The sequence below is a fragment of the Saccopteryx leptura genome, chromosome 6, assembly GCF_036850995.1.
Source record: "Saccopteryx leptura isolate mSacLep1 chromosome 6, mSacLep1_pri_phased_curated, whole genome shotgun sequence".
In the NCBI taxonomy this organism is placed as follows: Eukaryota; Metazoa; Chordata; class Mammalia; order Chiroptera; family Emballonuridae; genus Saccopteryx; species Saccopteryx leptura.
Genome location: NC_089508.1, coordinates 1,811,970 through 1,839,048, shown reverse-complemented (window position 1 = coordinate 1,839,048; position 27,079 = coordinate 1,811,970). Strand labels below are relative to the sequence as shown.

General features: G+C 64.6%; 1 protein-coding gene across 5 annotated transcripts; it reads left to right on the top strand.

Annotated features, from left to right (window-relative positions):
• The first annotated feature begins 448 nt into the window (after positions 1–448).
• Positions 449–26,863, top strand: INF2 (inverted formin 2). 5 transcript variants are annotated; one of them, XM_066341734.1, is made up of 23 exons: positions 449–596; positions 11,076–11,475; positions 12,600–12,715; positions 12,787–12,946; positions 13,375–13,408; positions 14,262–14,403; positions 15,001–15,142; positions 15,318–16,049; positions 16,467–16,612; positions 16,691–16,752; positions 17,329–17,431; positions 17,602–17,687; positions 18,161–18,261; positions 18,831–18,901; positions 18,978–19,085; positions 19,411–19,481; positions 20,046–20,166; positions 20,564–20,728; positions 20,851–20,953; positions 21,847–22,008; positions 22,481–23,131; positions 23,550–23,606; positions 26,351–26,863. In XM_066341734.1, the coding sequence occupies exons 2-22, from the start codon at positions 11,085–11,087 to the stop codon at positions 23,603–23,605; spliced, it is 3,723 nt and encodes a 1,240-aa protein (XP_066197831.1). In that variant the 5' UTR covers positions 449–596; positions 11,076–11,084; the 3' UTR covers position 23,606; positions 26,351–26,863. The 5 variants fall into 5 exon arrangements, with proteins under 5 accessions (XP_066197831.1, XP_066197832.1, XP_066197830.1 ...); XM_066341735.1 differs by lacking the exon at positions 449–596 and adding an exon at positions 7,669–7,874; XM_066341731.1 differs by lacking the exon at positions 449–596 and adding an exon at positions 9,357–9,451.
• The last annotated feature ends 216 nt before the right edge of the window (positions 26,864–27,079 follow it).

Genomic DNA, 27,079 nt, shown 5'->3' with positions numbered 1-27,079 from the left:
TTCCATGAGGAAACAGACTTGAGAACGCAAGATCAGCCGGCCTAGGCAGGGGTCCCACGTAGGGGCAGAGACAGAGAAGCACCGGGAATCAGGTCCCACCTGCCAGGTCAGACCGCTGGCTGTCGGGAGTGGGAGTGGCGGGGCATGATGGACCTGGAGGAGATGTTGGTGGGGGGGAGGGTGCAGTGGAGACCTGGAAAGGGGACAGTGAGTAGGTAGGTGTGTCGCCCCCGCCCCTAGGAGCCAGGAGGGCAGCTAAGAAGGGACGGATCTCCGCGGGAAGCCGTCCAGGTATTTATAAACGTGGGAGATCCCCTAAAAACCCCGTCAGGCCCTACCGGAGTGGGCGGGGCCTCCTCAGCGACCCCCCCCCTCTGGGCTCCGCCCCCGGCCAGCGCCCGCTCCCCACGTGGCCGCCGACGGGCGGGGAGGGGCGGTGCCTCTTCTTCCTCCGGCGCCCCGCGGGAGCCGGAGCCCGAGCCCGAGCCCGCGCCCGAGCAGAGCAGAGCCCGCGGTGGGCCGGCTGCTCGTAGCCCCGGACCCAGTAGGACTGAGCTCCGGCGTCACCCCGCATTTCCGGCCGCCGCCCCCACCCGGTAAGTTTGCGCTCTCTGGGCCCACCAGGAGCCTCGGGGAAACTGAGTCCGGGCGAATGGGGCCGCTTGGGGTTGTAGAAGAGGGGAGCGACCTGTAAGTCTCGGGTGGCGGAAAGCAGCCCAGCGACGCAGGGCAGCGGGCCCCAGCTCCCGGCGGGGACCCCAGGACTCCCAGGTCCCCCGCGGCCCGCGCACACCTGGCACTGCCGCCCCGGCGCGGATACGCCGCCCGAATGCGCGCTGCCTGTGGATGGTGGGTCGAGGGGCGGCCGGGGCTCCACATGGTGCCTGCACAATTTCCCCGCCCCGCGGCTGCCACATCCTGACCATGAATCAGCCGCAGTTGGGAAAATAAACTTCCACTTCGGGTGCGCCGCCTCGCTGGCACCGCCAGGCGCGCGGTCCTGTGGTCCCCCCAGGCTGCTGGGTTTGTGGCTGCTCCCGAGCAGGCGGGTGCACACAGAGCCTGGGCACCCCACAGGTGCCCTGGGGGACCGAGCCCAGGCGCTGCTCTCAGCTCCTCCTGGGTGCGGCTGGTAGGCCGAGCGACAGGCTAGTCTCTGCGCCCCAAGTCCCAGCCCTGGAACCCCTTACTGGGGAAACCCAGGAGTGACCCGGACCTCAGGAGTGAAGCCAGGGTGACCAGTTGTGTCCCCACCAGCCCCCAGCTGCTCCTGGGAAGCACAGTCGGGGTGTCTGCCTGGCCCCTGAGGCTCTGCAACCCAGGGCCCCAGGCTGCGTGGTGGCCGCATCAGTTGTGACCTTGGTGTTAGTGCCCCAGCACAGTTGAACACACCGGGAGTCAGAGTGGCAGAGCAGAGATGGCCATTGACTCTGCCCCAGCCAGGACCAGGAGTGACACCGCCAGAGACCAGGCACACCCACCCACACAGGCGCCTGAGTTGAGAAGTTCTTCCACCCAGCCCTGCCTCTGCTCTTTCCTCGCAGTGGGACCTGGCCAGGACACTTGCTTCTCTGGGCTTCGGTTTCCCCACCTGCACTCTGAAAGGTGGGGGACGGTGGTCCAGGTGTGGGCCTCCTCCCTGTCGCTCTGCAGTGGAGGAGGCAGGGACTCAGAGCCCTGCGCCCTGAACCCCTTCCCAGTGAGACCCAGGGCCACAGGCGTTTCCTGAGTGGATGCCGCAGCTCCTGGTGGAGACTGATTCCGGGTCTCAGTCTGAGGCCTCACTCTGTCCCCTCAACCACCCCTCATCAGCCAGCGGTTGGTGGAGTAGCCCTCCCCCCGCCCCCGCCCCCTCCCACTGATGGAGTCCTGTCCTTCCATTTAAACCCTAAACGTCCCCTGCTCCTGCTCTGTGCTGATGGGCAGGTCATCCCCTCTGCAAGCAGGAAAGGGGCCGTGCTGGGGAGAGTGGACTGAGATGAGCAGGTGGGGCTGCCCTCCTGTGACCACCCAGGAGGCCTGTTTGCCCCTCCTCCCCCCTGCTCCCGCACAGCAGGGAGGGGGCACGGTGTGGAGGTGCTGACAGGTTGTGGGAGCTAATTGTGCACACCTCTCATTTCGGGACCTGCCTCCCTTAAATAGACTCCATTTGCCCTTCATCAAAGAGCGCTTGTTCTCGGGTTTGGGAGAGGTAGCAGGCTTCCGAAGGCTGCGGGCAGGCGCGGTGTCTGATCACTGGATAATAACAGGGCACTGCCTGTGGGGGCAGGAGGCAGGGGGCAGTGCAGCCAGCCTGGTGTGGCCTCTCCACGTGGGCCTGTGGCCCAGGTCAGGACCGGATGGTGGGCATTCTCTGAGGCAAGCTCAAGCCCCCGGCTTTTCAGGGCCTCCAGAGGAGGATGGAGGAGACAGTTCCCCCATAGTCTGAGGGCTGCCCGGCCCTCTCCTCACTGCAGTCGGGCACATAGCAGGTGCCTAATTGTTGCATGGGTCAGCTGTGTCCAGTGCACACAGTGGATTGAGGAAGGCACACCCACCTGTTTCAGGATGGTGGCCGGGAATATATCCAGGGAAGGCAGGCCACAAGGGCTGGGAGGTCCAGGACAAACAGGAGCCAGGCCTGCAGACTCTAAATGTCCAAGATGAGAAAGCTGGTTTCAGCCCGTTATGCAGGAGGGACTGCATGTGAGAGGGTGAGCTCCCCGTCACTGGAGGTGAGAACAGGATGCAACCCTGTGGCCTTCTGTTAGGGAGGTCCCCGCTCCCACCAGCCTCATCCTAGTAAGGACGGCCCTGCCCAGTCCACCTCTGAGCACTGGACATCCTGAGTCCTGAGGTAGTGTGAGGTCTCTTGGCACAACTGTCCCACCTGCCCGGCACACACAGAGAGACCACGTGGTGAAGGGGCACTCCATCCAAGCTGTGATTAAACAAGGAACTGCTCAGGGCGACCCCTCTGCCTGGGGCACATAGGTCCCCGAGCCTGGCCTGTCCACATTGACATTCCCGTCAGGTACCCGGATCAGGGCCGGTGCTGAAGAGGGAGAGAGGGAAGGAGGGTGTGACCCAGCCTGCTCCGCTCGCCCGGGGTCCCCTCACGCCCACCTGGTGAGGTTTGGGTATGGTGGGTGCCGTGTTTCGCAGAGGAGGAAACTGAGGCCTGGGTGGCTGGATGACAGAATCAGTGCCATTCTCTGGCAAGAGCCGTTTGTAAAGCCCCTACTGTGTGCGTCGGCCTTTGCCACTGTGCCACAGGGTGGCATGCACCCCGTTGGGCACACTTACGGAAGGCATTTCGCCAGGGGGTCAGGGTGAAAACTGGCGGGCCCTTGTGGCGCACCAGGAGGCCTGGGCTGTCCCCCTCCCCGCCACCATCGCAGATCCCCAGGATCCCAAGTGAGAAGGAGGGGCGGGGAAGGTGCCAAGCCCACAGGGAGGGCAGAGGCCTCCTGGAGGGGTGGGGAAGGTGCCAAGCCCACAGGGAGGGCAGAGGCCTCCTGGGAGGCCAGGCTGACCAGAGCCCTTGGGTGAAGGTCTCCGTGGACGGGCGCCCAGCTGGAGAGCCCGGTGGGGAGGTAAAGGCAGACGGCTTCCCATTTCCCAGTTGGTGCCATAGAGGCTTCCCGTCAAAGCCTGGCGTGGAGCCTGCCTGGGGGGGGGACATGGTGCTCATGGAGGGGACGTCCAGGCGTCCAGTTCTCGCCACAGATGGCACCGGGGGGGGGGGGCGGTCCCTGCACGGCCTCCAAGTCTGCACTTGGCTGCAGCAGACCAAGCCAAGCTCCTCACTGTACCCAGCCACTGCCACCCCCGCCCTCTGTGCCACACACACACACACACAGACACAGACACACACACAGACACACACACACACACGGAGTCCCAGCAGACCCAGCCAGTGGGGCAGGGGTTTCCCCGTCCCTGAGCTTGCTCTTGGCCTTTGCCAACAGCTGGTGGACCCCGGCAAGCTGTGGGAGAGGACATTCCTGTCTGTGCCTGGTCCCCGATCCCCGGGCTGTGTCCTCAGCATGCAGCCTGCCTCCTCCGCCATCCGTGTCCCGGTCCCTTTTCTGCTGCAAGCACAGCTTGGCACTGCCACCCGCGCACAGCAGCAGAGAGGCAGACATCTGCTCCTCACTCGCCCCGGGGTGGGGCGGGTGCGCTGCTCCCCACGTGCCTGCACGGCCCTGAGGAGCTTGAGAAGGGAGCCCTGGGTGCTCAGATTGGATCCTGCCCACCTGGTGTTTCTAGGCTGTCCCCACGGAGCGGGGGACTGGGCCAGGCCTTGGAGGTTGGGCACAGGAGTCGGGCCTGCCTGTGGGCGGTGGCAGAGCAGTGAGAGGAAGGCCGGGACAGAGGCCCAGAGCTTGGACCCAGGAAGGGGACTTGCCGGTCACACTGGCCCAGCCAACCCAGGCACCCTGGAGAACATTGAGACCACTTTACAGATGAGCAAAGCGAGTCCAGAATGAGCCCCAGGTGCCCAGCAAGGAACGCCACCAGCATCTTGAGCCAGACACTGAGGATCTCGCTCACCCGGTTGGGCCAGGCTCCTGATACAATATCCCAACCCCACGTGGGCCCAGCACCCTGTGGGGGGGGGCAGGGATTGGTCAGCAGTGACATGCTCATCCCCATTTGAGGACAGAACGAGGGCCCGTAGAGCCTGGTCTCACCCGGAACCTGAGCTGTCCTCTGGCCACAGCCCCTGGCAGTGCCGGGTGGTGCCGACGAGCCCCTCCTCCACCTTCAATCTGCTGCTTTGTTCCCTCTGTTCTGGGGCCGGCAGCCTGGCCCTGGGACACAGGGCAGGGCTGGGGGCAGGGATTGCTTGGGGTCCTGCCGTGGGCAGCCTTCAGATCGTACCCCAACACCTTGACTGATGCCTAGACTGGCACACACATTAGAGCCTGTCTCTGGCTGGTCCTTCTCCCTGGGCACGGAAGGTTCTCCTGGGCCGGGAGAGGCCTTTTCTGAGGGCTGCAGGAGGACCAGGGAGGGACACAGGGCCTCCTGGGAGAGGCATTTCAGAACAGCGTCTGTCTGGTCTTGGGAGAGAGAACCAAGGCAGCGGGCACCCTTCCTGCGGCCTCAGAGCCCCGCAGGTGGACGTGTGGCTGGTTCAAACACTGCTCCCCGTGGATCCACCAAGTTCCTCATCCTCCCCACCCCCTAACCACAGGTCTGTACACGTCACTCCCTCCAGTGTCCACTGGCAGGACAGACTCAGCCACCAGGGGCGCCAGGGACCACTGTCCTCCTTGGCCCAAGGCAGCTCTCTCCGGTGCTGGGGCTCTCGGCCTCGGGGGGGCCCCCCAGGATCTGCCCTGAGAGTGTCAGAAGTAGCCAGGCCCTGCTCCTTGTGCAGCTTGGAGGCTGAGGCTGAGACAGGCCTTGCCCGCCCTCGGTGCAGGTGGAAGCGAAAGCCAGGCTTCCTGGCGAGCGGGCCTCCACCCTTCCTGCCCTCCCACGGCTGAACCAGGCGAGCTGCTAGGGAGGGGGCTCTCCCAGACCACCCCAGCCCATTCCCAGCAAACACAGTGCCCAGCTGAGGGCTGCACTGGGAGCACCCCTGGCCTGGGGCAGGGGCCAAGACAGCACCGACCACCCCCCTCTCCTCGTAGGCATTTCCTGTCTGCCCAAGTCCTTCGCCTGCCCTCACTGTGCCTTCCACCGGCTTCTGTTCCTAACCCAGGAGGGCGGAGTCTGCGGAGGATGCAGCCAGGCCAGGCCTGCCACAGTGTGTCTGACAGCACTCTGACCTGCCCCCAGCCCTGGGCACACACACAGTGGGCTAAGCTCTGGCCTACCTCCCTGACCAGTGATGACCCCTGGCTCTCCACCCACCCAGCCTCCCCAGAGACCTGCCCCTCTGTCCTCCGCCCCCCCTTCCCGCTCTTTGCTGCAGTGCCATGGAAACCCAGCCACTGGCTCTGCCCTTTGCTCTCTGATGATCTGAGCTGGTGCAGCCGCTCGAGGAGATGGGTTGCTCCTCTTCCCTCACTGTCTTCGCTCTCTCACTCTCTCATTCTCTCTCTCTCTCTCTCTAATTATGAAACCAGTCGTATTTACCCTGATGCAACTTCTGATAAGTGTTCGAGTTCATGTCCTGTGTGACACGTTATGTTTTCATGTGGTCAGAAATCCTACACGGTGTGGTATCATCCAAGCTTGGGGGCCTGCTTCTCACTGTGCCCAGGACCCCTTACCTGGGATGAGCCCACTCAGGGGACCCACACAGGTCAGTCAGGTTCCTTGAGGGCTCCAGGCCCCCCACCTTTGCCCAAGTGGCCTGGGCTGCCCCTGAAGTCCAGGGAGCTGCCAGGAATGCAATCCAAGGGTTGTCAGGCAGTGGAAAACTTTGGGTTTTTGGAGGAGCTAAAAATACAGCGTGGCAGCCCCTGCTTCCCTGTTCCGGAATCCCGCTCCTGCCACCTTGCCCGCCCACCCAGGGAAGACAGGCTCACTCTTTGCACTCGCCCCCACTGGCTCGGAGCCCAGAAGGCACCCCTGTTCCTGTGATGTTGGCAGAGCTACCCTGGAGCTGCCTCCCACCCCAGGCAACCGGCCTCCCAGGTGCCCATGTCCCCAGTCTGGCCTGGCCCCCACCCCTGGGCTCCCTAAGACCCCTCTGCCAACGCTGACAGGGATCCAGGAACAGAAGGCAGCACCCCCTTCTGAAGGGCGCCAAACTCCGGCCCTGAGTCTGGCTTCTCCATCCCACTGTGCTGCTCAAAGCGAGATGGGCCTGTGCGGGGCCTTCCAGTGCCTGTACCCAGGACACATCTCGGTGCCCAGTGCCAGCCTCAGAAACTCGCCCTCTGTGGCAGGGGTGCTTTGACTCTGCCCCCCCACACACACACTTACACCCAGGCTGATAGACAACCGCCAGCCAGGGCGGTGGCTTCCCAGCTTCCCGTGAGTCGGTGCAGCCGCCCGGGCATGTAGGCACCCAGATGGAGGTGCCAGCATCCCCATGCCAGTTCATGCCAGTTCGTCCAGGCATGGGCAGGAAGATAGGTGGGTCAGTGTCACCTGTCAGTGGTTCTCAAGGCAGCCCCTGTCTTCTTCAGGGACACTCAGACCACCCATCAACACCACCGGATCAGCAGGTGACCCCCAGGAGAGCTCTCAGGGAGACCCAATGTTCAGGAGCCCCAGTGGGAAGGGGAAAGCATGACCTCATCCCGTGGGGAAGCCACACAATTGGTAGAAAAAGTTGAACGATCTCAGTAATGTCCCAGCCTCATGGTCCTCCCCTGCAAAGGCCCCTGCCCCATATAGTTCCACGGGTGCAGAGGGAGGGGTGCACTGCCTAGCGGGCAAAATGGGGGTGCTGAAACGCCCCTGACCTTTCAGCTGGCCTGAGCCATGGGGCACTTGAACTCTGGGAAACCCGGCGGCCCTGCTCTGCCTGCTTCAGCAGCGGCGCTGGCTGAGAAAGGCTCTGCCAATGCACATTTCTGCGCAGGCCACGCCCCCGTGGGTGGCCACGCCCCCAGCTGCCGCCGGCGCTCTGAGCACACAGATCACATTCCTGCGCAGGTCCCGCCCCCGCGGGAGGCCCCGCCCCGCCCCGGGCAGGGCAGGCCGCGTTCCAATCGGGTGAGACTGAACTGGGGAGGGTCCCTCCGGGTCTTGAAGCCAGGCCTACCTGGGAGCCAGACACAGCCTGCAGGACTGGGCTGGGCCGGAGGGTGAAGGGCCAGGAGCCTCCCCAGACAGCATTACAGCAGACGGGAGTGTTCCTGAGCATTCGTTGTGTGCCCACTGGGTCCAGTTACTCCGCGGAGAACCCTGCTGCCACCCTCTGAGACGCTGCCACTTGACAGATGGAGATCACAGACTAGTCCCTTCGTGGGGGTACAGAGCAAGTAAGCCCAGAAAGGAGGCCCCACCTTCCAAGGTCCTGTCTCCCAGGCGTCCCAGGCATTGTCAGGAAGAGCGTGCCCCACAGCCCTGCTCCCAGGAGCAGGTCACACAGTAAATACACTTAGGATTCCAGAGGCCTGGCCTGGGGCAGTTCACGCTCTGTCCACTCAGCCCCTGCTCCCTGTCACCCGGGCAGAAAGCTAAGGCTGCTTATTCCGAGCTACTTAACGGCCCCTGGAGTCGGCCACCAGCACTGTGCTTGGCAGAGACTGGGGACAGGCAGGAGAGTGAGGGAGCTTTGTGGAGTTACTAGGTGTATCTATGCTGTGCCTCTGTGCATACAAGATGTACATGTATATAGTACATACATGTAATACATATATATATACACACACATACATACATTGTTATGTTGATGGTTACAATATATAGAAAAAGGTGCCCTGAGGGGGGCTGGGGAAGCTGGGCAGCTCATTAGAAGTGGGGTGGCCCATGTGACTGCTTGGGGAGCACATGTGGCTTTCCCTGGTGGGTCCTAAGCTGGAAGTGGGAAGTATGGAAGCTGTCAGTTACTGAGCAAGGCTGGCTGTTGCATCCGGGGCTGTCCCTCGAGAGGGAGGTCTGACTTCCTGCAAATCCAACTATTTCCTGGGCTGGTTCCTGCAGATGAAGGATTGGCTTCCTGGGCAGGTTGTGGGTCAGAGTTCTATCTTTATATGTGGCCTAGCCATTGTCCACTTATATATTCAGTTTGTCATCCTGAAAACCAGTTGGAACACTTCTAGGGAGATGTGCCCAGCCTAGGACTGGACTGGTTGGGCATCACAGTGTTGGAAAAGCTGCCCCCACTTCAGCCACTAGGTCCCCAGCTGAGTTCACTACCCATCCACACCAGACTGCAGCCAACAGAGCCCTGTGCATGCTCACTGCCCCACACGGCTCCGGGTAGGGCATGGCCGGCTTGTGCAGTTCAGGTCCAGGATACAGAGCAGGGTGCACACCATGGGGTCTTTGTGGACAGACAGGATTGGTCATCTCTCACCCCACAGACCGAGGGGCCCCATAAGCGACTCTTTCTGGGGCGTGAACCTCTGGCTCCAGGGACGGGGTACCAGGCAATGCTGGTGTCACGGGTCTTGGCAACACTGACTGCCCCTGAGATGTGGCTTTTCTGCATCCAGGAACCCCGGGGACTCTTGGCTGGACAGGACACTTGGGATGCCAGAGGCCTGGCCTGGGAGAGTTCTTGCTCTGTCCACTCAGCCTATGCCAAAGAAACAGGGCCTTGGGCCAATGGGGGCGGGGAGGGGGAGGGTCAGTTCTGGGCCTTCTTTAAGCAGCAGCACCCAAGGGGGGTGGCATTGTGTATGCCGAGGTCCATCTGCTCTGCTCTTCATGGTGCTGGGAGTGGCCCCCTTCCCTGCCACCAAGAGGCTGCCCAGGAGGGACCAGGGTTGCAGCCAGCAGCTGGGTAGCTCAGCGGCCAGCAGTTATGAGGAGCCAGGCGATTGTGAGGGGCAGCCCCAGGCAGGGCCTGGAGTGGGGGGGCAGAGGCAGCCGGAAGGTCTTGCGCATCTGGGTGAGTGGCCGGTACAGGGGCTGGGAGGGGAGGGGAGACTGTGGAGTCACAGGGAGGGCTCTGGGCTCTCTACTGAGCGGGCCCAACACAGGACCAAGGCTTCAGGCCCTGGGGGCAGGCTGATAAACATCCTGACCCACCCTGCTGCCTACAGGGGGTGTCCATGCCCCCTGCCTGCCAGGATGCTCCCGGTGCAGCTGAGGAAACAGGCTCAGACAGGACAGGGACTTGGCCAGTGCCTATTGGCAAGGGCCAGAGCTGGATGCACCCACAGGTCAGCGGAGCCCTCTCTTCCCCTCAGCCAGACTGCCGCCCGGGAGGATCCCAGGGGTCCCAAAGTACAGTTGGTCAGGTGGAGGGAGAGGGGCTGGCTGGCCTCCTGGTGTGGACCCACAGCAGACAGAGGAGGGACGGTTGAGGTGCCAGGTGTCCCCAGGCTGTTTGCTGTTGTCCCATCAGACCCCGGGGTTGGCTCTGGAAGCTTGGGGGAGGACACCCAAGACCCTTACCAAGGCAGAGGGCAGCGAGGCCTCCCGGAGGGGGACAGGCACCAGGCCTGCCATCTCAACCCAGCCTCTGTCTCCTGCATAACCTCAGATGGTGCCTGGAGTCTCCCCTCTGAGTTACCAGGTGCGGAAGCTTTAGTGGCCTCGCCAGCTCCAGGGCCCCTCTGGGGTCCAGTCTCATGTGGCTCTGCTGTTTCCAGTTCTGGGGCTGTGGGCATGTGACCTGGCTTCTCTAGGTGCCACCTCACTTTTCCCTCCTGTAGAGTGGGGTGCACACGGCCTGCCTCAGTGGTGGGGGGAGGCTAAGGGTTAGGGGTGGGCAGTGTGGAGGCCAGGCCCTGTCCCTGGGGTTCCCTCCCCGTGGCTCCACACGGCCCTTCTCAGATGCTAAATATAAGACCCAAGCCATACATGGTTGCAGGAGAGCCATGGGGCCATTCCCCAGGGGCTGTGGTTGGGGACAGTGTCACTGCCCCGGGAGGGGAGCTTGGTCTGTGTGGTGACGACACAGAGGCATGTGTTGGGGGGACATCCTGGGCAGGGGTTACACTTATTGCGGTAGAAATCCAGGGAAACCTCCACATGCTGGGGGCGGGGGTGCCCTGTCCTTCGTCTGCACACCAGTTGACAGACTGAAGCCCACAGAAGCGGGGACCTGGCAGGGCTGCTTTCCCGCAGGGCCCTGGTCTTGCCCAGAGTCAGGTGGGCATTGGCCATGACCCTCGGGTCAGCCCCTCTCCAACCACACTCGTGTACTCCAGGCAGCCCCGAAGTGCCCAGGGACTGGAATCACCCACCCAGCGTGCCCATCTGACCCATCTGTTGGGCAGGGGAAGTGCCCCGGGGGTGAGATAAGGGCGTCCCAGACACAATGTTTTTGTTGCTTTGTCACCCCTGGGTCCTTGTGCAGTCCCCAATGCACACAGCGGGGCAGTGCTGCTCCTCCTTGGTTGCTATGGCGATGCAGTCAATCATGGGTGCTAGGAGTGCCTGGCGCAGGGGTGCCGGCACCGGTGCTGCAGGGAGTCACCAAGAAGCGCAGTGAATCTTTTGCTGGTGGGGAGACCGAGGCAGGGGATCCCACCCTGGCTGACTCCTGCCTTTCTCTGGCCCCGCAGTTCGGCAAGATGTCGGTGAAGGAGGGCGCGCAGCGCAAGTGGGCGGCTCTGAAGGAGAAGCTGGGGCCCCAGGACTCGGACCCCACGGAAGCCAACCTGGAGAACGCAGACCCCGAGCTCTGCATCCGGCTGCTGCAGATGCCGTCCGTGGTCAACTACTCGGGCCTGCGCAAGCGGCTGGAGGGCAGCGACGGCGCCTGGATGGTGCAGTTCCTGGAGCAGAGCGGCCTGGACCTGCTGCTCGAGGCCCTGGCGCGCCTGTCGGGCCGCGGCGTGGCCCGCATCGCCGACGCCCTGCTGCAGCTCACCTGCGTCAGCTGCGTGCGCGCCGTCATGAACTCACAGCAGGGCATGGAGTACATCCTCAGCAATCAGGCCTATGTGCGCCAGCTCTCTCAGGGTGAGCCACACGGGGCCCCCACGGCAGCGGGCGCGGACGGACAGACCAGCTCAGGATGAGGCTCAGGCCATGGAAGGCAGTGGGAGGGCTGAGCATACAGTTTGGGAGAAGACAGTTTGGCTGGGCAGGCTGGGAGGCTTCCTGGAGGAGGCACCAGTTCCCATTTGCCCCAAGTCTGAACCGAGCCCCGCCCCCAGGTCAGTTTGGAGCCCTAGTTCCTACACCAGCTGCACCTAGTTGCCCCTTCTGTCCTGTGACCTTGCCCCACTTAGAGTCTGCCTGGCTCTGAGCCCCTGGACCTTAGCCTGCCAAAGCCCTTCAGGTCTGGCTGGCACCTGCTGATGGCATCACCTCCCTGCCCCCATTCCCTGCTCCTGCCACCTGGGGGCTTCTCCAATTATGGACCCGTCTCCACCTCCACACCAGGCTTGTGTGTCTGCAAAGTCCTGCTCTCCCTTTAAATTCTGTCTCACTGTCACCTCCTCCAGAAAGCCTCCCTAGTCCATCCTGTAGTTTAGTCCTCATCCCTTAGGAAAGACCCCAGGTGGGCCTTGGTACACAGAGGTCATTCTGTCCGTTGCCCGCCAGGCTGTGCTGCTCCATAGCACTAACCGATTCCCCACAGTGGAGACTCCGGGGGTGGGCTGTGACAGGCGGGCCACAGTGGGGACAGGTGCCTGTTGGGTGAGACAGCAGTCACATCGTTCCTATCTGAGCCAGCCCCAGGCCTGGCTGTGCCCTTGGCGACTTGCTCTCAGCAGGGCCAGCCAAGGGACGCCCCCAGAACCTCTCCTGGCTCAAAAATGAGGTGGGAGGCAGTTGGTATTAAGTTTGGAGAGGGCCCGGGCTTGGCCCAGGGGAGGTATGCTGATGGGGCCAAGGACCCTGAGCCAGCGAGGGCCTCTCAGAACTAAACGGCAGCCCTCATCACCTGGGTCAGCCCTTGTGGTCCGGGAGGCAGTCTGTACACCTGGAGAAGTCAGCACCTGATGTGGGCGGTGGCTGTGTGCAGAGTACCCCATGTTTGCCTGCGGGGGCTTGCCCAGCTGAGGTGTGGGAGTTCTGGGCGGGAAGCTCTTCCTGGACACCTGGGCCCCGCTGAGCCTCCCCCTGGCCCTCGGCAGCTCTGGACACATCCAACGTGATGGTCAAGAAGCAGGTGTTTGAGCTGCTGGCCGCCCTGTGTATCTACTCGCCCGAGGGCCACGCCCTAGCCCTGGATGCCCTGGACCACTACAAGGTGGGTGGCGGGAGACTGGGCGGGGCCTGGGCGGGGCCTGGGGTGCCGGCTGACCCCTGCACGCCCCACAGACGGTGTGCAGCCAGCAGTACCGCTTCAGCGTGATCATGACCGAGTTGACCAACAGCGACAATGTCCCCTACGTCGTCACCCTGCTCAGTGTGATCAACGCCATCATCCTGGGCCCCGAGGACCTCCGTGCCCGCACCCAGCTGCGCGGCGAGTTCATCGGTCAGCCCGGCCTGCCCTGCCCCCCCGCCCCAGGGAGATGCCCCCAGCTCCCCTAATTACCCCCCTCCCCCAGGCCCCAGAGAAAGCCTGAGTCACAGGCATTGGAAACCTTCTGTCCCCACTTGCTCCCTTCGGTGCACAGGGCCTTCAGGACCCCTGGACATTAGCCCAGGAGGCTCTCAGTGCAAGGCAGGGTCCTGACCCCCACAGTCCGAGCCCCGCCAGTTGTGACAGTGACCATTTGACAGGCATCCCTGATTGTCCAATGAGATGTCTCCCTCTGAGCCTCATGTCCACGGTGTCCTATGGGAACGGCAGAGTCCACTTCTGCTCCACAGCTCTGGGGGTCGGGAGTGAGCCCAGGGGAAGGTGTCAGAAGGTTACAAGTGACTGAGGGCCGGGGGCTGACCCCATCTGTCCCTCCCCAGGGCTGCAGCTGCTGGATGTTTTGACACGGCTTCGGTGAGTGCCCACCTGCTTCTCCTAGAGTCTGGTCCACTTCCCTCTTAGGTCCCAAGGGTCCCAAGGACCTGCCATCCTCCAGATGGGCAGGGGGGACCCCAGGTCCCAGCAAGAACCCAGCCGCCCCTCCCTTGCCCTGCTGGACAGTCTGCTCTGTGGAATTTTCCTACCCAGGGGCTTGGCAGCCCCCCCTAAAACTAGGGTTGCCGAGTATATAGTAAGGACACCAGTTACACTGAATTGTAGATAGACAACGTTGTTGTATAAGTACACCCAGATACTGCGTGGGACATACACTAAAAATCATTCATTATCTGAAATTCAAATTTAATTGGGTACCCAAGAACCCAGATAGCTAAGAACCCTCATCTGAGGCCTCATCAGGATCACTCTCCAGGGTGGAGTTCTCCCTAAGGAAGTCAGCTTGGGGTAGAGGGACCCCCAGGAAGAAGAGAAAAAGGCTGATGTGATTGGTGCTCAATTGGCCTTGAGCAGAGAAGTCTTTGGGGTGCTGAGAGGGCCTCCCTTGCTGCTGAGGGTGCAATCCATTGGCCAGGCTAAGATGACTGGCAGCTCCTGGGCCCAATGAACACTCAAGCTCCCGCTGCTCCTGCAGTGAGCCACGCCCCCCTCAGGTGTGGTCTTGATGGGGCCCTCCCAGCCCCCAGCCTGTGAGACTCTGTCCCTTGACTGTAGAAGCCAGCCCCACAGACCTCGGCTGCCCCCTGACAATGGTGACCATGTGCCGTGCTGGCCACAAACAGCCCCGTTCAGGTTGTCTGTGCGTCTGTCTCGGGTCAGGGGAGGCTGGGGGGAGCTCTGGGCTGAGCTGCCCCGGCCCCTTCCATCGCAGGGACCTGGAGGATGCAGACCTGCTGATCCAGCTCGAGGCCTTCGACGAGGCCAAGGCGGAGGACGAGGAGGAGCTGCTGCAGGTCTGCGGAGGCGTCGACATGAACAGCCACCAGGAGGTCTTCGCCTCCCTGTTCCACAAGGTGGGCGGGGTCAGGGAGAGCCGCCTTCCTGCCCCGGTGGGGTCGATCCTCTGTGACTGGGCACTGGGGCCAGAACTGGAGCGAACTCGGGGAGCAGCCAGGGGTCAGTCCAGGGCTAGAAAGGAGAGGGGCCTAGAATAGGAGGCCCCAGGACTAGGGGGACAGGGTTCCAAGGGCAGGGCTGCCCAGAGGTGGCTGTGCTGTCCTGGGCTCCAGCAGGCAGACTGAGGGGACTTCAGGAACAGCCCGAGTCCAGGAGGCTGAGTTCCGACCCAGCTCGGACCTCGCCGGCTATCATCACCCATTGGTTCTCAGACCAGGGCGTGTGTCCCCAGGGGCCTCCAGAAACACCTGGACCCTGGGTCGTCACAGTGGGCGGGGATGCTGCTATGCACAGGACAGCCTCCAACCCAGAGCGCTGTCTGGCCCCAAATGTCACCAGTGTGTCACCCAATGCTGCTGCAGGCTCGTGACTGGAACCCCTCAGAGTCTTAGTGTAGTCATGGGGTGGACGCTCCTGGCAAACTGAGGCCGGTGGTGTCAGTCCGCCCCAGGCAGGGGACGGCCGCTGACCACCCTCCTCCTCCGCCCGCCCAGGTGAGCTGCTCCCCAGCATCCTCCCAGCTGCTGTCAGTGCTGCAGGGCCTCCTGCACCTGGAGCCTGGCCTCCGCTCCAGCCAGCTGCTCTGGGAAGCCCTGGAGAGCCTGGTGAACCGGGCCGTGCTCCTGGCCAGTGACGGTGAGTGACCTTGCCCGTAGCTGCCTCCCTGACCCAGCCTGGTGGGCGCACTTCAAAAGTCTTAGGCCATGGGGGTTAGGCGCCCATGCTTAACTTCGAACCTGCCCCTTGCCTGCGGGAGGGCCATGCCTTTCTCTCTGGTCCTCTGGCCTGACCCCAGCCTTGCCCACCACAGCCCAGGAATGCACCCTGGAGGAGATGGTTGAGCGGCTTGTGTCTGTGAAGGGGCGGCCCCCCCGCCCCAGCTCCCTGCACAAGGCCCACAAGAGCGTCCAGGCCAACCTAGGCCAGAGTCGGAACGGCAGCGCCTCCCAAAACACAGGCACCCCACAGGCGGGTGTGGAGAGCCTGCAGCCCGCGGTGACTCTCGCTGGCCTGCACACTGTCCATATCCAGAGTTCGAGCAGCGAGATCGTTCCACAGCTGTCTGACCTGGAGCAGCGGGCACCCACCCCACCCCCGCCCGCACCCACCCTCCCCAGCCCCATCGCTGGGCCCCCACCTCCTCCTCCGCCCCCTCCCCCACCACCTCTCCTTTCCAGCCTGGGGACCTCGTTCCCCCTACCTCCCCCTCCACCCCCTCCACCCCCTCCACCTCTACCCCCACCCCTACCAGGCCCAGGGACCGTGATCCCCCCACCCCCTCCACCACCGCCACTGCCTAGCTCTAAGGGGACCCTACCTCCCGCACCTCCACCACCCCCAGGCATGGGATGTCCACCCCCACCCCCGCCCCTGCCAGGCATCCCTGGCCCCCCCGCAGTAGGCAGCATGGAGGAAATCATTGAGGCTCAGGTAGACCACAGCCTGGGCTCTGCCAGGGTCCCTAGCCACCGAAAGGTGAACCCACCCACCCTGCGCATGAAGAAGCTGAACTGGCAGAAGCTGCCGTCCCACGTGGCGCAAGGTGAGGACCCTGGACCCCGTCCCCCATGAGTGGCTATTCTCCAGAAATGGGGCGGGCTGGGCAGGAGAGGGGCAGGTGGTACCTGTAGCATGTGTGCTTGGGGCGGGCCTCGTAGGGCTAAGGCAGTCTCTCTCTGCTCTGGGCTCAGCCCTGGCACGGTCAGGTGGGGGCAGAGGACAAGAACAGATCCGAGGTCACCTGTGGGGACCCTTGCCTTCCGCACACCCCGGAGGCTGGTGTGTGTCTGATGCCCAAACCCCTGCGCTGCCCACACACTTGGGTGCTCGTTGTTGTGGGGCCTCTAGAGTGCTGTGCTCAGTGGTCACGGCCGAGTCCAGCTGGAGGTCAGGTTGCCTGCCCACCTGGATGAGTTGGGTGACGGGGCCGGCGTGAGCTTGACGGACACCTCACCCGCAGAGCACAGCTCCATGTGGGCCTCGCTGAGCAGCCTGGGTGCTGAGGTGGTGGAGCCCGACTTCTCCAGCATCGAGCAGCTCTTCTGCTTCCCTGTGGCCAAGCCCAAGGAGCCGGCGGCAGTCCTGGCCAGGAAGGAGCCCAAGGAGGTGGGGCCTGGGCTCTGGGGGTGCCCCCTTCCCTGCGCTGCCCTCCAGGGGCTGGCTGACCCGCGGTGTGTTTTCCAGATCACTTTCCTGGACTCTAAGAAGAGCCTGAACCTCAACATCTTTCTGAAGCAGTTCAAGTGGTGAGCTCCAGGACCCAGCTCCCCTTCCGAGTCTCGGATCCCCAGCCGCCCAGGGGCTGTTCATCTCGGGCTCAGAGGTGCCCTCTGCAGGCTGTCCCTGGGAAGTGCATGCCCCATCTGGGGCCCGAGACAGTGAGGGTATAGCCTCAGAGTGTGCCCGCTGGAGGCCCAGGAGACCCCCACTTCAGACTCCCTGGGGAGACAAACCCAGAGAGCACTGGCACCCCCCGCCAAGGCCACAGACGGGGTTGCCAAGCCGGGGCGAGGACCTGGCCCTGCCTCCCAGCCCCCTCCTCACCCCCCCCCCCCCGGCTTACCCCTGCAGGTGTCAGCACTGGCCCCACAGAGAGCCCCTGGGTGCCGCTGTGTCCTGAGCAGTCCCCTAAAAGGGGAGGCAGTGCTCTGGCCAAGGGGGTGCGGTTATACAGCCCCAGTTGTGCACTCCAACCTCATGGGTGTGGGGGAGCCCGTGGTGTGACCAGAAGTGTCGTGGGCCTAGGGACTGTCCCCACCTGACGGGTAGGGTCCCTCTTGGACTGCCCACCGAACCCTCGCCCAACCTCTCGCGCCCTCCAGCTCCAACGAGGAGGTCACCGCTATGATCCGTGCGGGGGACACTACCAAGTTTGACGTGGAGGTGCTCAAGCAGCTGCTCAAGCTGCTCCCTGAAAAGCACGAGGTCAGTGGGATGCGGGCGGCCACCGCTAGGGCGCCCCGGGGGGAGGGGACCAGCCCGCTGACCCTGCTACACCCAGATGGAGTGGGTGAGACCAGCAGAAAGTCCCTGGTGGGAGGTTCTTGGGAAGGGAGGGAGAAGCTGGGGTTCCATGCGTGGGGCTCCTCCTGCAGATTGAGAACCTGCGTTCGTTCACGGAGGACAAAGCCAAGCTGTCCAGTGCCGACCAGTTCTACCTCCTGCTGCTGGGCATCCCCTGGTGCGCTGTGACCGCCTGCCTGGGCAGGGCGAGGGCAGGAGACGGGCCCAGACCTGGAGGACAGAGCGGGGCTGTGTGGGCATCCTGCAGGCTCCGTGCCCACCTCACTCACGCACCCCCAGCCGTGGGGCCTCTCGAGGGGACCATGGGTGGTGGGCAGTGAGCAGGGCCCCGTGACCTCCCGACCCCAGCCCAGCATCCCGCCCAGCCCAGGAGGGAGGAATGCACCACAGGGGAGGAAGGCAGAGGGGCATCCTCGGCACTCGGGCTGGTCTCACACACCCTTCCGGGGCCTCACCCTGTCCTGCTGAATCTGCCCCTGGGGCCCGGCCAGGAATGGAGTGTTGCGCAGGGATGGGCGTGGGACCCCCAGCTCTGTGCTGAACGGACCCTCGGGCCTCGGCCCCTGCAGTGCGGGCCCGGGCAGGGGTGTGCAAGGCCCCCGGCCCTGACTGCCCGTCCTGCCACCCCAGCTACCAGCTGCGGGTCGAGTGCATGCTGCTGTGTGAGGGTACGGCCGTCTTGCTGGACATGGTGAGGCCCAAGGCCCAGCTGGTGCTCACCGCCTGCGACAGTGAGTGGGGCCCTGAGAGGGGGGCCAGCACCGGTGGGGGTGCCCATCCGGCCCCTGTATCCCCAGCATGAGACTGTCCCTAAGAGCACCTGTGTTTGCTGGCCTTCCTCACCTCCCAGACCACTGCCCTGCACACACGTGCACATGCATGCACTCATGTACGTGTGTGCATACACACAGATACACGTGTGCACATGCAGGCACACCGCATGCAGGCATGTGTGTGTGCCCACACACCACTGCCTCACAGTGAGGGACTCCCTGCAGCCATGGCCATGTTGGAGACACAGCAGTAGACGTCCACTCCCATCCCGGTGACAAAGTCAGGAGAGAGAGCCTTCTGGAAGCCCCGTAGGCTGGTTCACTAAGAACCAGGGCAGCTGCAGGTTCTGGAAGGTTCCACCCTGCCTCCTCACCCATGGAAAAGGGTGGTGGTCATCTGCCCCCGGGCTGTGAGGGTTCAGTGAACACAGACGTTGGGGACCTGTTTCCAGAGCCCCTGTGCTTGTCTGTCTGGGTGGGGGGCTCCAGCCACTCACCCGCACCCACCCTGAGCCAGCCCTCCACAGGCCTGCTCACCAGCCAGCGGCTGCCGGTCTTCTGCCAGCTGATCTTGCGCATTGGGAACTTCCTCAACTACGTGAGTGACTGCTGACTGCGCCCCGCCCTGACCCCCATCGCCGGGAGGCAGGGAGACTCACTCCTGTCCCTCGCAGGGCAGCCACACGGGGAATGCGGATGGCTTCAAGATCAGCACGCTGCTGAAGCTCACGGAAACCAAGTCCCAGCAGAGCCGGGTGACGCTGCTGCACCACGTGCTGGAGGTCGGGCGGGTGGGCGGGCACCTCGCTGCTGCGTGTCCCGGGCCCTCAGGATGCATCCTCGCCCCGCCCCACTCTGCCCCCAGCCCCTCCCAGAGCCCTCATTTTCAAGCCCCCCCCCCCCCCGCCCCGCCTGTCCCCCTGCCCCCTCCTCCGGCTCCCGTCCAGGACCAGGGGAAAGAAGGGGGGAGGCCCAGAGTGCCTAGACCTTTCTGAGCAGTGTGGCCCTTAGGTGCTCACTCAGGGCCGGGGGGGGGGGGGGGGGCAGCAGAGGGATGGGCTCAGGCCTGGTGACCGCAGCAGTCTCCCTGGACATCTGCCGTTGCAGGAGGTGGAGAAGAGCCACCCGGACCTCCTGCAGCTGCCCCAGGACCTGGAGCCGCCCTCCCAGGCGGCAGGGTGAGTGCTTCCTGCCCGGGGTAGCTTGCTCAAGCCAGGGTCCCTCCTCTGGTCCCCGTCTGTAAGGGGGCTGGGCCAAGCCCCGCCCCCAGGAACCACTGCCCAATAGAACACTCGCTTCTCTTTGGGACAGGACCTCGTGTCCACCATGGCCTGTCCCGGTGTGACTTCAGAGGAGGAGACTGAGGCCGAGAAGGGGCAGGAAATGACCTGGCCCTGGTCACGCTGGGGGCTGGTCTAACGTAGCCTCTTTAAAAGGCTCACCCGTGAGGAGCCCTGTGCTTCCACCAGCGTATAGTCAGGGGACCTAAGGCCCAGGAAGAGAGGCCACATCCATGGGGTCACACAGAGCTCTGGGAGGGCAGCCCAGGCTGTCCCAACTCCAGGGTCCACTGCTTTGGAAGGTTCTCTAGTCCTAACGCTGCAGGCCCCTCCCCTCACTCCACTGGACCCCTCCCAAAGCCCTGACGCTTCTGGCGACCCCCGCGGTGTGCGGGGCGCGGGCCCCCCACTGCCCAGCCAGGCTGGACGTCAGCTGCACCTGACTCCCGCCCGGCCTTTTAGGATCAACCTTGAGATCATCCGCTCGGAGTCTGGCAACAACCTGAAGAAGCTCCTGGCGATGGAGCGGAAGGTGTCGTCCTCAGTCCTCGAGGTGCAGGAGCAGTACGCCCAGCGGGTCCAGGCAAGTGCCAGCAGGCGGGCAGGCGGGGGACCCTGGGCCGGGGTGGGGTGGTCGTCGTGGCACCGAATGTGGTGTCCAGGGAGGCAGGCCCTCCAGCGTCCCAGTGCCTGCTGTGCCCGCTGTCTGTAAGGTAGCAGAGCAGGGCAGGCAGGACAGGTGAGCGTGGGGAAGGAGAGAGGCAGAGTGAGGACACCACAGGAGGTCCTGTCCCCTGGTCCTCGGGGCCACAGCACCCAGAGCCCTGGTCCTGCACGGAGACCACACTGTCTGTGGGCCAGTGCTGCCACCCTTCTACAGCCGCAGGCCCTGCTTAGGGGGCACTGGCTGTCTCCCGATGACGGTGGGCGGCACCCGCCCTGGGCCTTCACAGGGCCGTTTCCTTGCCCCGTGCCCACAGGCCAGCATCGAGGCCTCCCAGGCGCTGGAAGAGGTGTTCCAGGCCATCGAGCAGAAGAAGCTACACTTGGCCAGCTACCTGTGTGAGGACGCCCAGCAGCTGTCCCTGGAGGACACGTTCAGCACCATGAAGACCTTTCGGGACCTCTTCCTCCGCGCCCTGAAGGTGGGCCAGGACGCGAGGCTGGAGCGGGCTCCCGCGTCCCCTGGCTATCCGTGGGTGGCACCGGCACATGCCGGTGATGGAGAGCTGGGATCACGGGCTCTGTGTCTGCCCCCCACACACAGGAGAACAAAGACCGGCAGGAGCAGGCGGCCAAGGCCGAGAGGAGGAAGCGGCAGCTGGAGGAGGAGGAGGCTCGGAGGCCGCAGGGCGAGGACGGGAAGCCTGGTGAGGCCCAGGCAGGGGCGGGGGGGGGGGCCTGTGCTGTGCTGCTGCCCGCCACTGGGGGTCAGGGGACGGGGCCTGGGCTGTGCTGCTGCCCGCCCCTGGGGGTCAGGGGGCGGGCCTGTGCTGTGCTGCTGCCCATCACTGGGGGTCAGGGGGCGGGGCCTGGGCTGTGCTGCTGCCCGCCCCTGGGGGTCAGGGGGCCGGGCCTGTGCTGTGCTGCTGCCCACCCCTGGGGGTCAGGGGGCGGGGCCTGTGCTGTGCTGCTGCCCACCACTGGGGGTCAGGGGGCGGGGCCTGTGCTGTGCTGCTGCCCGCCACTGGGGGTCAGGGGGCGGGGCCTGTGCTGTGCTGCTGCCCACCACTGGGGGTCAGGGGGCGGGGCCTGTGCTGTGCTGCTGCCCACCACTGGGGGTCAGGGGGCCGGGCCTGTGCTGTGCTGCTGCCCACCCCTGGGGGTCACGGGGGGGGGGGGGGGGGGGGGGGCCTGAGCTGTGCTGCTGCCCACCCCTGGGGGTCAGGGGGCGGGGCCTGTGCTGTGCTGCGCTGCTGCCCACCCCTGGGGGTCAGGGGGTGGGCCTGGGCTGTGCTGCTGCCCACCACTGGGGGTCAGGGGGTGGGCCTGGGCTGTGCTGCTGCCCACCACTGGGGGTCAGGGGGGTCCTGGGCTGTGCCTCTGCCCACCACTGGGGGTCAGGGGGCGGGCCTGTGCTGTGCTGCTGCCCACCACTGGGGGTCAGGGGGCGGGCCTGTGCTGTGCTGCTGCCCACCCCTGGGGGTCAGGGGGTGGGCCTGGGCTGTGCTGCTGCCCACCACTGGGGGTCATCTCTTCAGGCTGCTGGGTGGGCTCTGGGGACTCCGTGAGCCACGGCTCTAAGGGTCCTGGGGCCTCTCAGTCAGGAAGGGAGGCAGGAAGCAGGAGGAGGTGTGTGTCATCGACGCCCTACTGGCCGACATCAGGAAGGGCTTCCGGCTGCGGAAAACGACGCGGGGCCGAGGGGACGCAGAAGGGGGCAGCAGGCTGGCTGCCGCAGATCCCCCACGGGACAAGGCACCTGGTAGGACCCTCGCCCAGCTCTTCACAGTTCTCTTTCCACCATCCCCTCCTTGCACCATCCTTTGGGCCCAGCACCTCCCTTCCTCCAGGAAGCCCTCCCTGATCTCACAGGGGAGCCCCCTCATCTCCCCTGCTGCCCTGAGATAGGGGACAGCTGTGATGACGGCCCGAGAGACCACTCACCCTGACAGTGCTTCCACGTGTCCCTGCTGCTGTGCGGAGGAGAGATGGGGCCCCAGGGCCCACTGACAGATGCCCCTGGGCGCAGTTCCCCTGTGGACACACCAAGGACTCCGAGGCTGGGCCTCCCCCATGGGAACCAGTTTGGAGGCCACCAGGGAAGGCTCCGGGGGTGGGGGCGTTCGGTTGAAGCTGAGAAGGAGGGAGGCCCTCGCTTGGGCTTATCCTGAGCAGGGTGCTCTCAGAAGGGTTTGGGGTGCCCTTCCCTGCACCCACACATACTCCCTCCACAGGGGCCTCCAGTGGCCCTGCGGGGGAACCTGTGGGAGGCACCAGCTGCCCTGCCCCTCGGCCCGGTCTCGACACCGTGGCAGCCAGGGAGCCCCGAGACTGGGACCTCGTGGACGCCGCCCCCTCCAGCCCGAAGCCCACGGAAGACCCGTTGGAAGGGGATGGCCCCGGGCCCCAGGAGAGGCGATCCTCCTGGTACGTCGATGCCAGCGATTTCCTGTCGACGGAGGACCCCCTGGGACCACAGCCCTCTGCAGAAGCCTGGCCGGTGGCGCTAGGGGACGCTCAGGCCCTGAAGCCCCTCCAGTTCTCCAGTGACCAGCCCTCCGGGACCCTGGGTTCGAGCCGGGATGCTGAGGACCCCCCCACCCCCCGGGGCGTCTGCCAGGCCGCAGCCGACAGCACGGGGGAGGGACCGGAGGACACAGCTGCCCACGGCCGGGGACCCGGCCTTCCTGCCCCGGGCCCCTGCGGGGACGAGGACCCGGAGGACGTGGCCCCAGATTCTGCTCTGGACACGTCCCTGGACAGGTCCTTCTCCGAGGACTCGGTGACTGACTCCTCGGGGTCTGGCACCCTCCCCAGGGCCCAGGGCCGGGCCTCCAAGGGGACGGGCAGGCGGAGGAAGAAGCGTCCTTCATGGATCCAGGAAGGTAACGTGGGGTCCCTCTCATGTCACTGTTGTCCCCCCACTCCATCCCCGGGCAGGACCTGGGTGGGCGAGTCCCACAGGACTCAGGGGCCCCGGCGTGTGGTCGAGCTCATCCAACCACACCAAGTCCCCGGGCCTGTCCCGGCAGCCTGTAGCCCCCCTCCTCCCACGTGAGGATGACTCCCGGGCTGGTCCAAGCCCTGCAGGAGCGCCTCTGCCCCGGGAGGGGTGACTTTGGGGGCCACCGGCCCGCATCGCCGCACCCTAGCCCGCTAACTCCGATCCACAGCAGGGAGGCCGCCCGGCTGGGGGCCCGGGGCGCGGCTGCGCCCGGCTCGGTGTCTGTGCAGCCCCGGCGCTGTGCTCGGGGTGCTCGGGGGTGACAAGCGGTTGAGTGCGTTTCTTTTATTTGAAAGCAGAGGTTGCCCCTGACTCTGACGATAATAAAACAAAAAGATTCTGTGTCATCCAGTGAGGTAGGTACGTGGCCTGGCGCTCTGCACTAATAACGGTGGTGGCGGCGGCCCGCTGGCCCTCCTGGACGCTAACCCGGCTTCCTTGCAGTGTCCCCGTCCTCCTGGCCCCCTCTGCTGCTTGTGGTGGGGCTCCCTGCCCCCCACCCGTCCCCACCCTCCCGGGGAGCGCGGGAGCCGGGCCTTGCTTAGCTGGTGTCTCCTCTGCTGTGGCCACCTCAGAGCTGCCCGACGGGCAGACGGGCCTCGAGAGAGTCAAGTGGACAGGGCCCCTTGGGTGCCCTCCGGAGGGCAAGGCTCCAGCGCCTGGGAGGGGCAGTTGTCCTCCTGGGCCCGCAGGACAAGCTGCAGCTGCCCCGTCCCTAACCCAGCCTTAACTCTGCCTAGCCCTCGGCTGCACTGAGCCCCTCCCCTGCCCTGTGGCCTCCAGGGTGACACCTCTACCCTGGGTCTGTCCACAGGGCGCACCCCAACCCTCCCTCTGGCCCTAGTGCTGGTCACCCGTGTCCACAGTGAGGCAGTGAGGGACAGGGACGTCCCAGGGACAGGCTGTCAAGGACAAGCGGGCCCCTCAGCGGGGTGTGCCGTGTCCTCTCCCTGGAGGCCCGGTCCTGGCGACAGTGTCAGTGGGTCTTTTGAGACACAGGGGCCTTCCAGGACCCCCATCCTGGGCTGGACAGGCCAGGTCTTTGGCGTGGCTAGAGAGGCTCACGGATACAGCCACACAAACGGGCTGGGCCCTGCTGCGTCTGTCCCGGGTGGGAGGCACCCAGTGTAGGTAACCCCTGTCCCCCCCACCCAATTGTGAGCTCAGGGCCATCTGTCCCCCACACACCCCCAGCCATGCTCAGGTGTGCCCAGTGTCCGGACTCCACGCCACAACCTTGTGCTGGCTGACTGGGCACAGAGGCAAGGTCCGGCGGGCACCAGGGGAGGCGGGGGCAGTGGTGAGGTCTCCTTACCGTTCATCCCAAGGGTCACACTATCCTCGGCACCAGGGCTGGTTCTGGTGTCACGCACCCACGTGCTCTTGACGACAGTACGGGCGTATTTGTTAAGGACCAAGGTTTGGCCATGTGGCCCTGGCTGCTGGCTCTGGGCAGGGGGACAGTTGGCTGTGCAGTCTGTGGGTTTGGGAGCTGGCAGCCACGTGTGGCCACTGTCCAGTGGAAGGTCCATGCGCCCCCATCACTGCTGGCCAGGCGTGGGTGGCTGGCGCCCTCCTCAGCCGTGCCAGCCCCTGGCTGAGGGCAGCAGGAAGGAATCCCACTTTCTTGTCTCCTGGCTCTTGATTGGGAAAAGCTTCAACCCGACAGGAAATTTGCAAGGAGATTAAAATGAACACTGCCACCTCCCTTTCACCCTGGAAAGGCAAAAACTTGCAAAATTATTCATCTTTGGTGCCCCGGCTTTACTGAATGACTTCATGATTATTTGTAGACATCACGGAGCATGGGCCCTGAGTGTGTCTCCTAAGCACAAGGCCGCTGTCCCCAGAACAGGCTGTCGGTGACAGGCCCCCTGCAGCCAGATGTCCGGGTCACACCCTCATAGTTGTTGGATTTGGTCAGGCTCTTCCTGTCTTGTGTGACACGGAGATCGTGGAAGACACCTTCGCTGTGGGTGTGTCTCGTCCCGTCCACACCCCCCACACACACACACACTGGGTCCTGATTGTGTTTGGGGCGGGATTTCTACACCGGTGACAATTGTCCCGCCCTGAGCATCACTGGACAGGCGCGGGGCCAATTGTCCCCAGCTTTACTGATGGTGACACAGATCTCCTGGCGGGGTGACGGTGGCGACCGCCCCCCGCTGCCCAGCGCCGTCCTCACTGATCCGTGCACGGCCCGTACTGGTGCCAAGGGTGACGTCTTCCCGTTTGGTGGCTACAAAGCACTGACTTCTGTTCTCCATCCCTCCCACAAACTTCCCTTCTCCCTCGCCGCTCTGCGAGTCTGCCGCGTGGAGGACCCGTCGGTGTCGTCCACGCTGATGCTCTGGGGCCCAGGTGCCCCCTCTGTTCCCTCCGTGTGTTGTCTCCACCCTTCCCCCCCTCACCCCACCCCTGCCCGGCTGTTTGTCCTGGCGCTCTGTGGTGGGAACGGAGCTGACGCCCACTGGCAGTGATTTCTGACCGTCTCTTCCTGCCACAGCTGCCCTGCCTTCTGAGCAGCGGTGCTCAGGTCCAAGGCTGCCCAAGACCCCCAGGGACAGCCCCCGGCTCCAGGGCAGCCGTCGGGGTGGAGCACTGGGGGGCCGGGGGGGTGGGGGCCCCTGGACCAGAGAGCACCGAGGGCATGGGTATGGGCAGGGGGCCTGCAGGGCCAGCCAAGGAGGGGTGCAGGCTGGGGGGGGCCCAGCTGCCCTCGGGCCCCAGTGGGAGAAAGAACAGGTGTGGGGGGGCCAACGTGAGTGCCCGTGCAGAAGTAACTGTAAAGGAGTTCCAGGGAGAGGAGGTGACACAGTGGGGACAGACAGAGTGCAGCTGGGTCTACGATGCAGAGCAATAAGACACAGGACTCCACCTGGCCCCTGGGGAAGCCTTGTCAGGGAGAGGGCTTGGGTCAGAGTGGACCCAGGGACACACGGACGGCCCCCTGGGTCAGAGTGGACCCAGGGACACACGGACAGCCCCTCTGGGCAGCGGTGACAGCTAGCTAGAGCCTGGAGCCCCGGATGCCACTACCCCGGCACTGCCCCCCAGCAAGGCTGCTCCCTAATGTCGTTTCTGTCCCTCCCTGCAGGCCTCAGGCCCAAGCCCAGAGCCAAGTGACGGACCCGCGCGGCCTCCGCGCAGCAGCGGGCCACTGGACGTGCGGCGGAGCCGAGCACCAGGGCCAGGCTGGGACAGGCCCCGGAAACGAAACTTTGTGCCTTACCAGCCGGGGACATGGGCCTTCTGGGGGCGCTGTGGCCGGCACCTCGACAGGCACCAGGCCAGCTCGTCTGGCCCCTCCTGGACCACCTGCACGCCCCCCAGCCCTCGTGGTCTTTCTGAAGCCTCCGCTGCCCCTGCATGCACATGGCGCCCGCACGAAGGGGTCTGGTGGCCACATCCCCGGGGCGCCTCTGAGCTTGCACCCACTGTCCAGTGAGCTGGTCCCCGGCTTCTTTTGGAGACGTCCCCTTATAGACCTCCCTGGGGTCCCCGCGGCCCCCTCATGGGACCCAGCTTCCACTCCCCAGCGCTGTCCCCCGACATGCTCAGCTGGTCTGGGACAGTGATTTTTATTAACAAAAACGTGATTGTTTATGCATTTCTGCTGTTCTGTGGCGCCTCTGCTAGGGACAGGCAGGTGGTCAGAGGACCCTAGGGCACTGCTATGGGCAGGACAGGGTTCCCCTGCTCAGCAGAGGGCTGGGGGACTCCGTGGAGTTGGCCCCACACCCCAGTGTGTCCAGCCCTGAGGGTGGGGAGGTATCTGCCCCCACTGCCACACCAGGTCTGCCCACCCACAGCCATGACCTGGTTC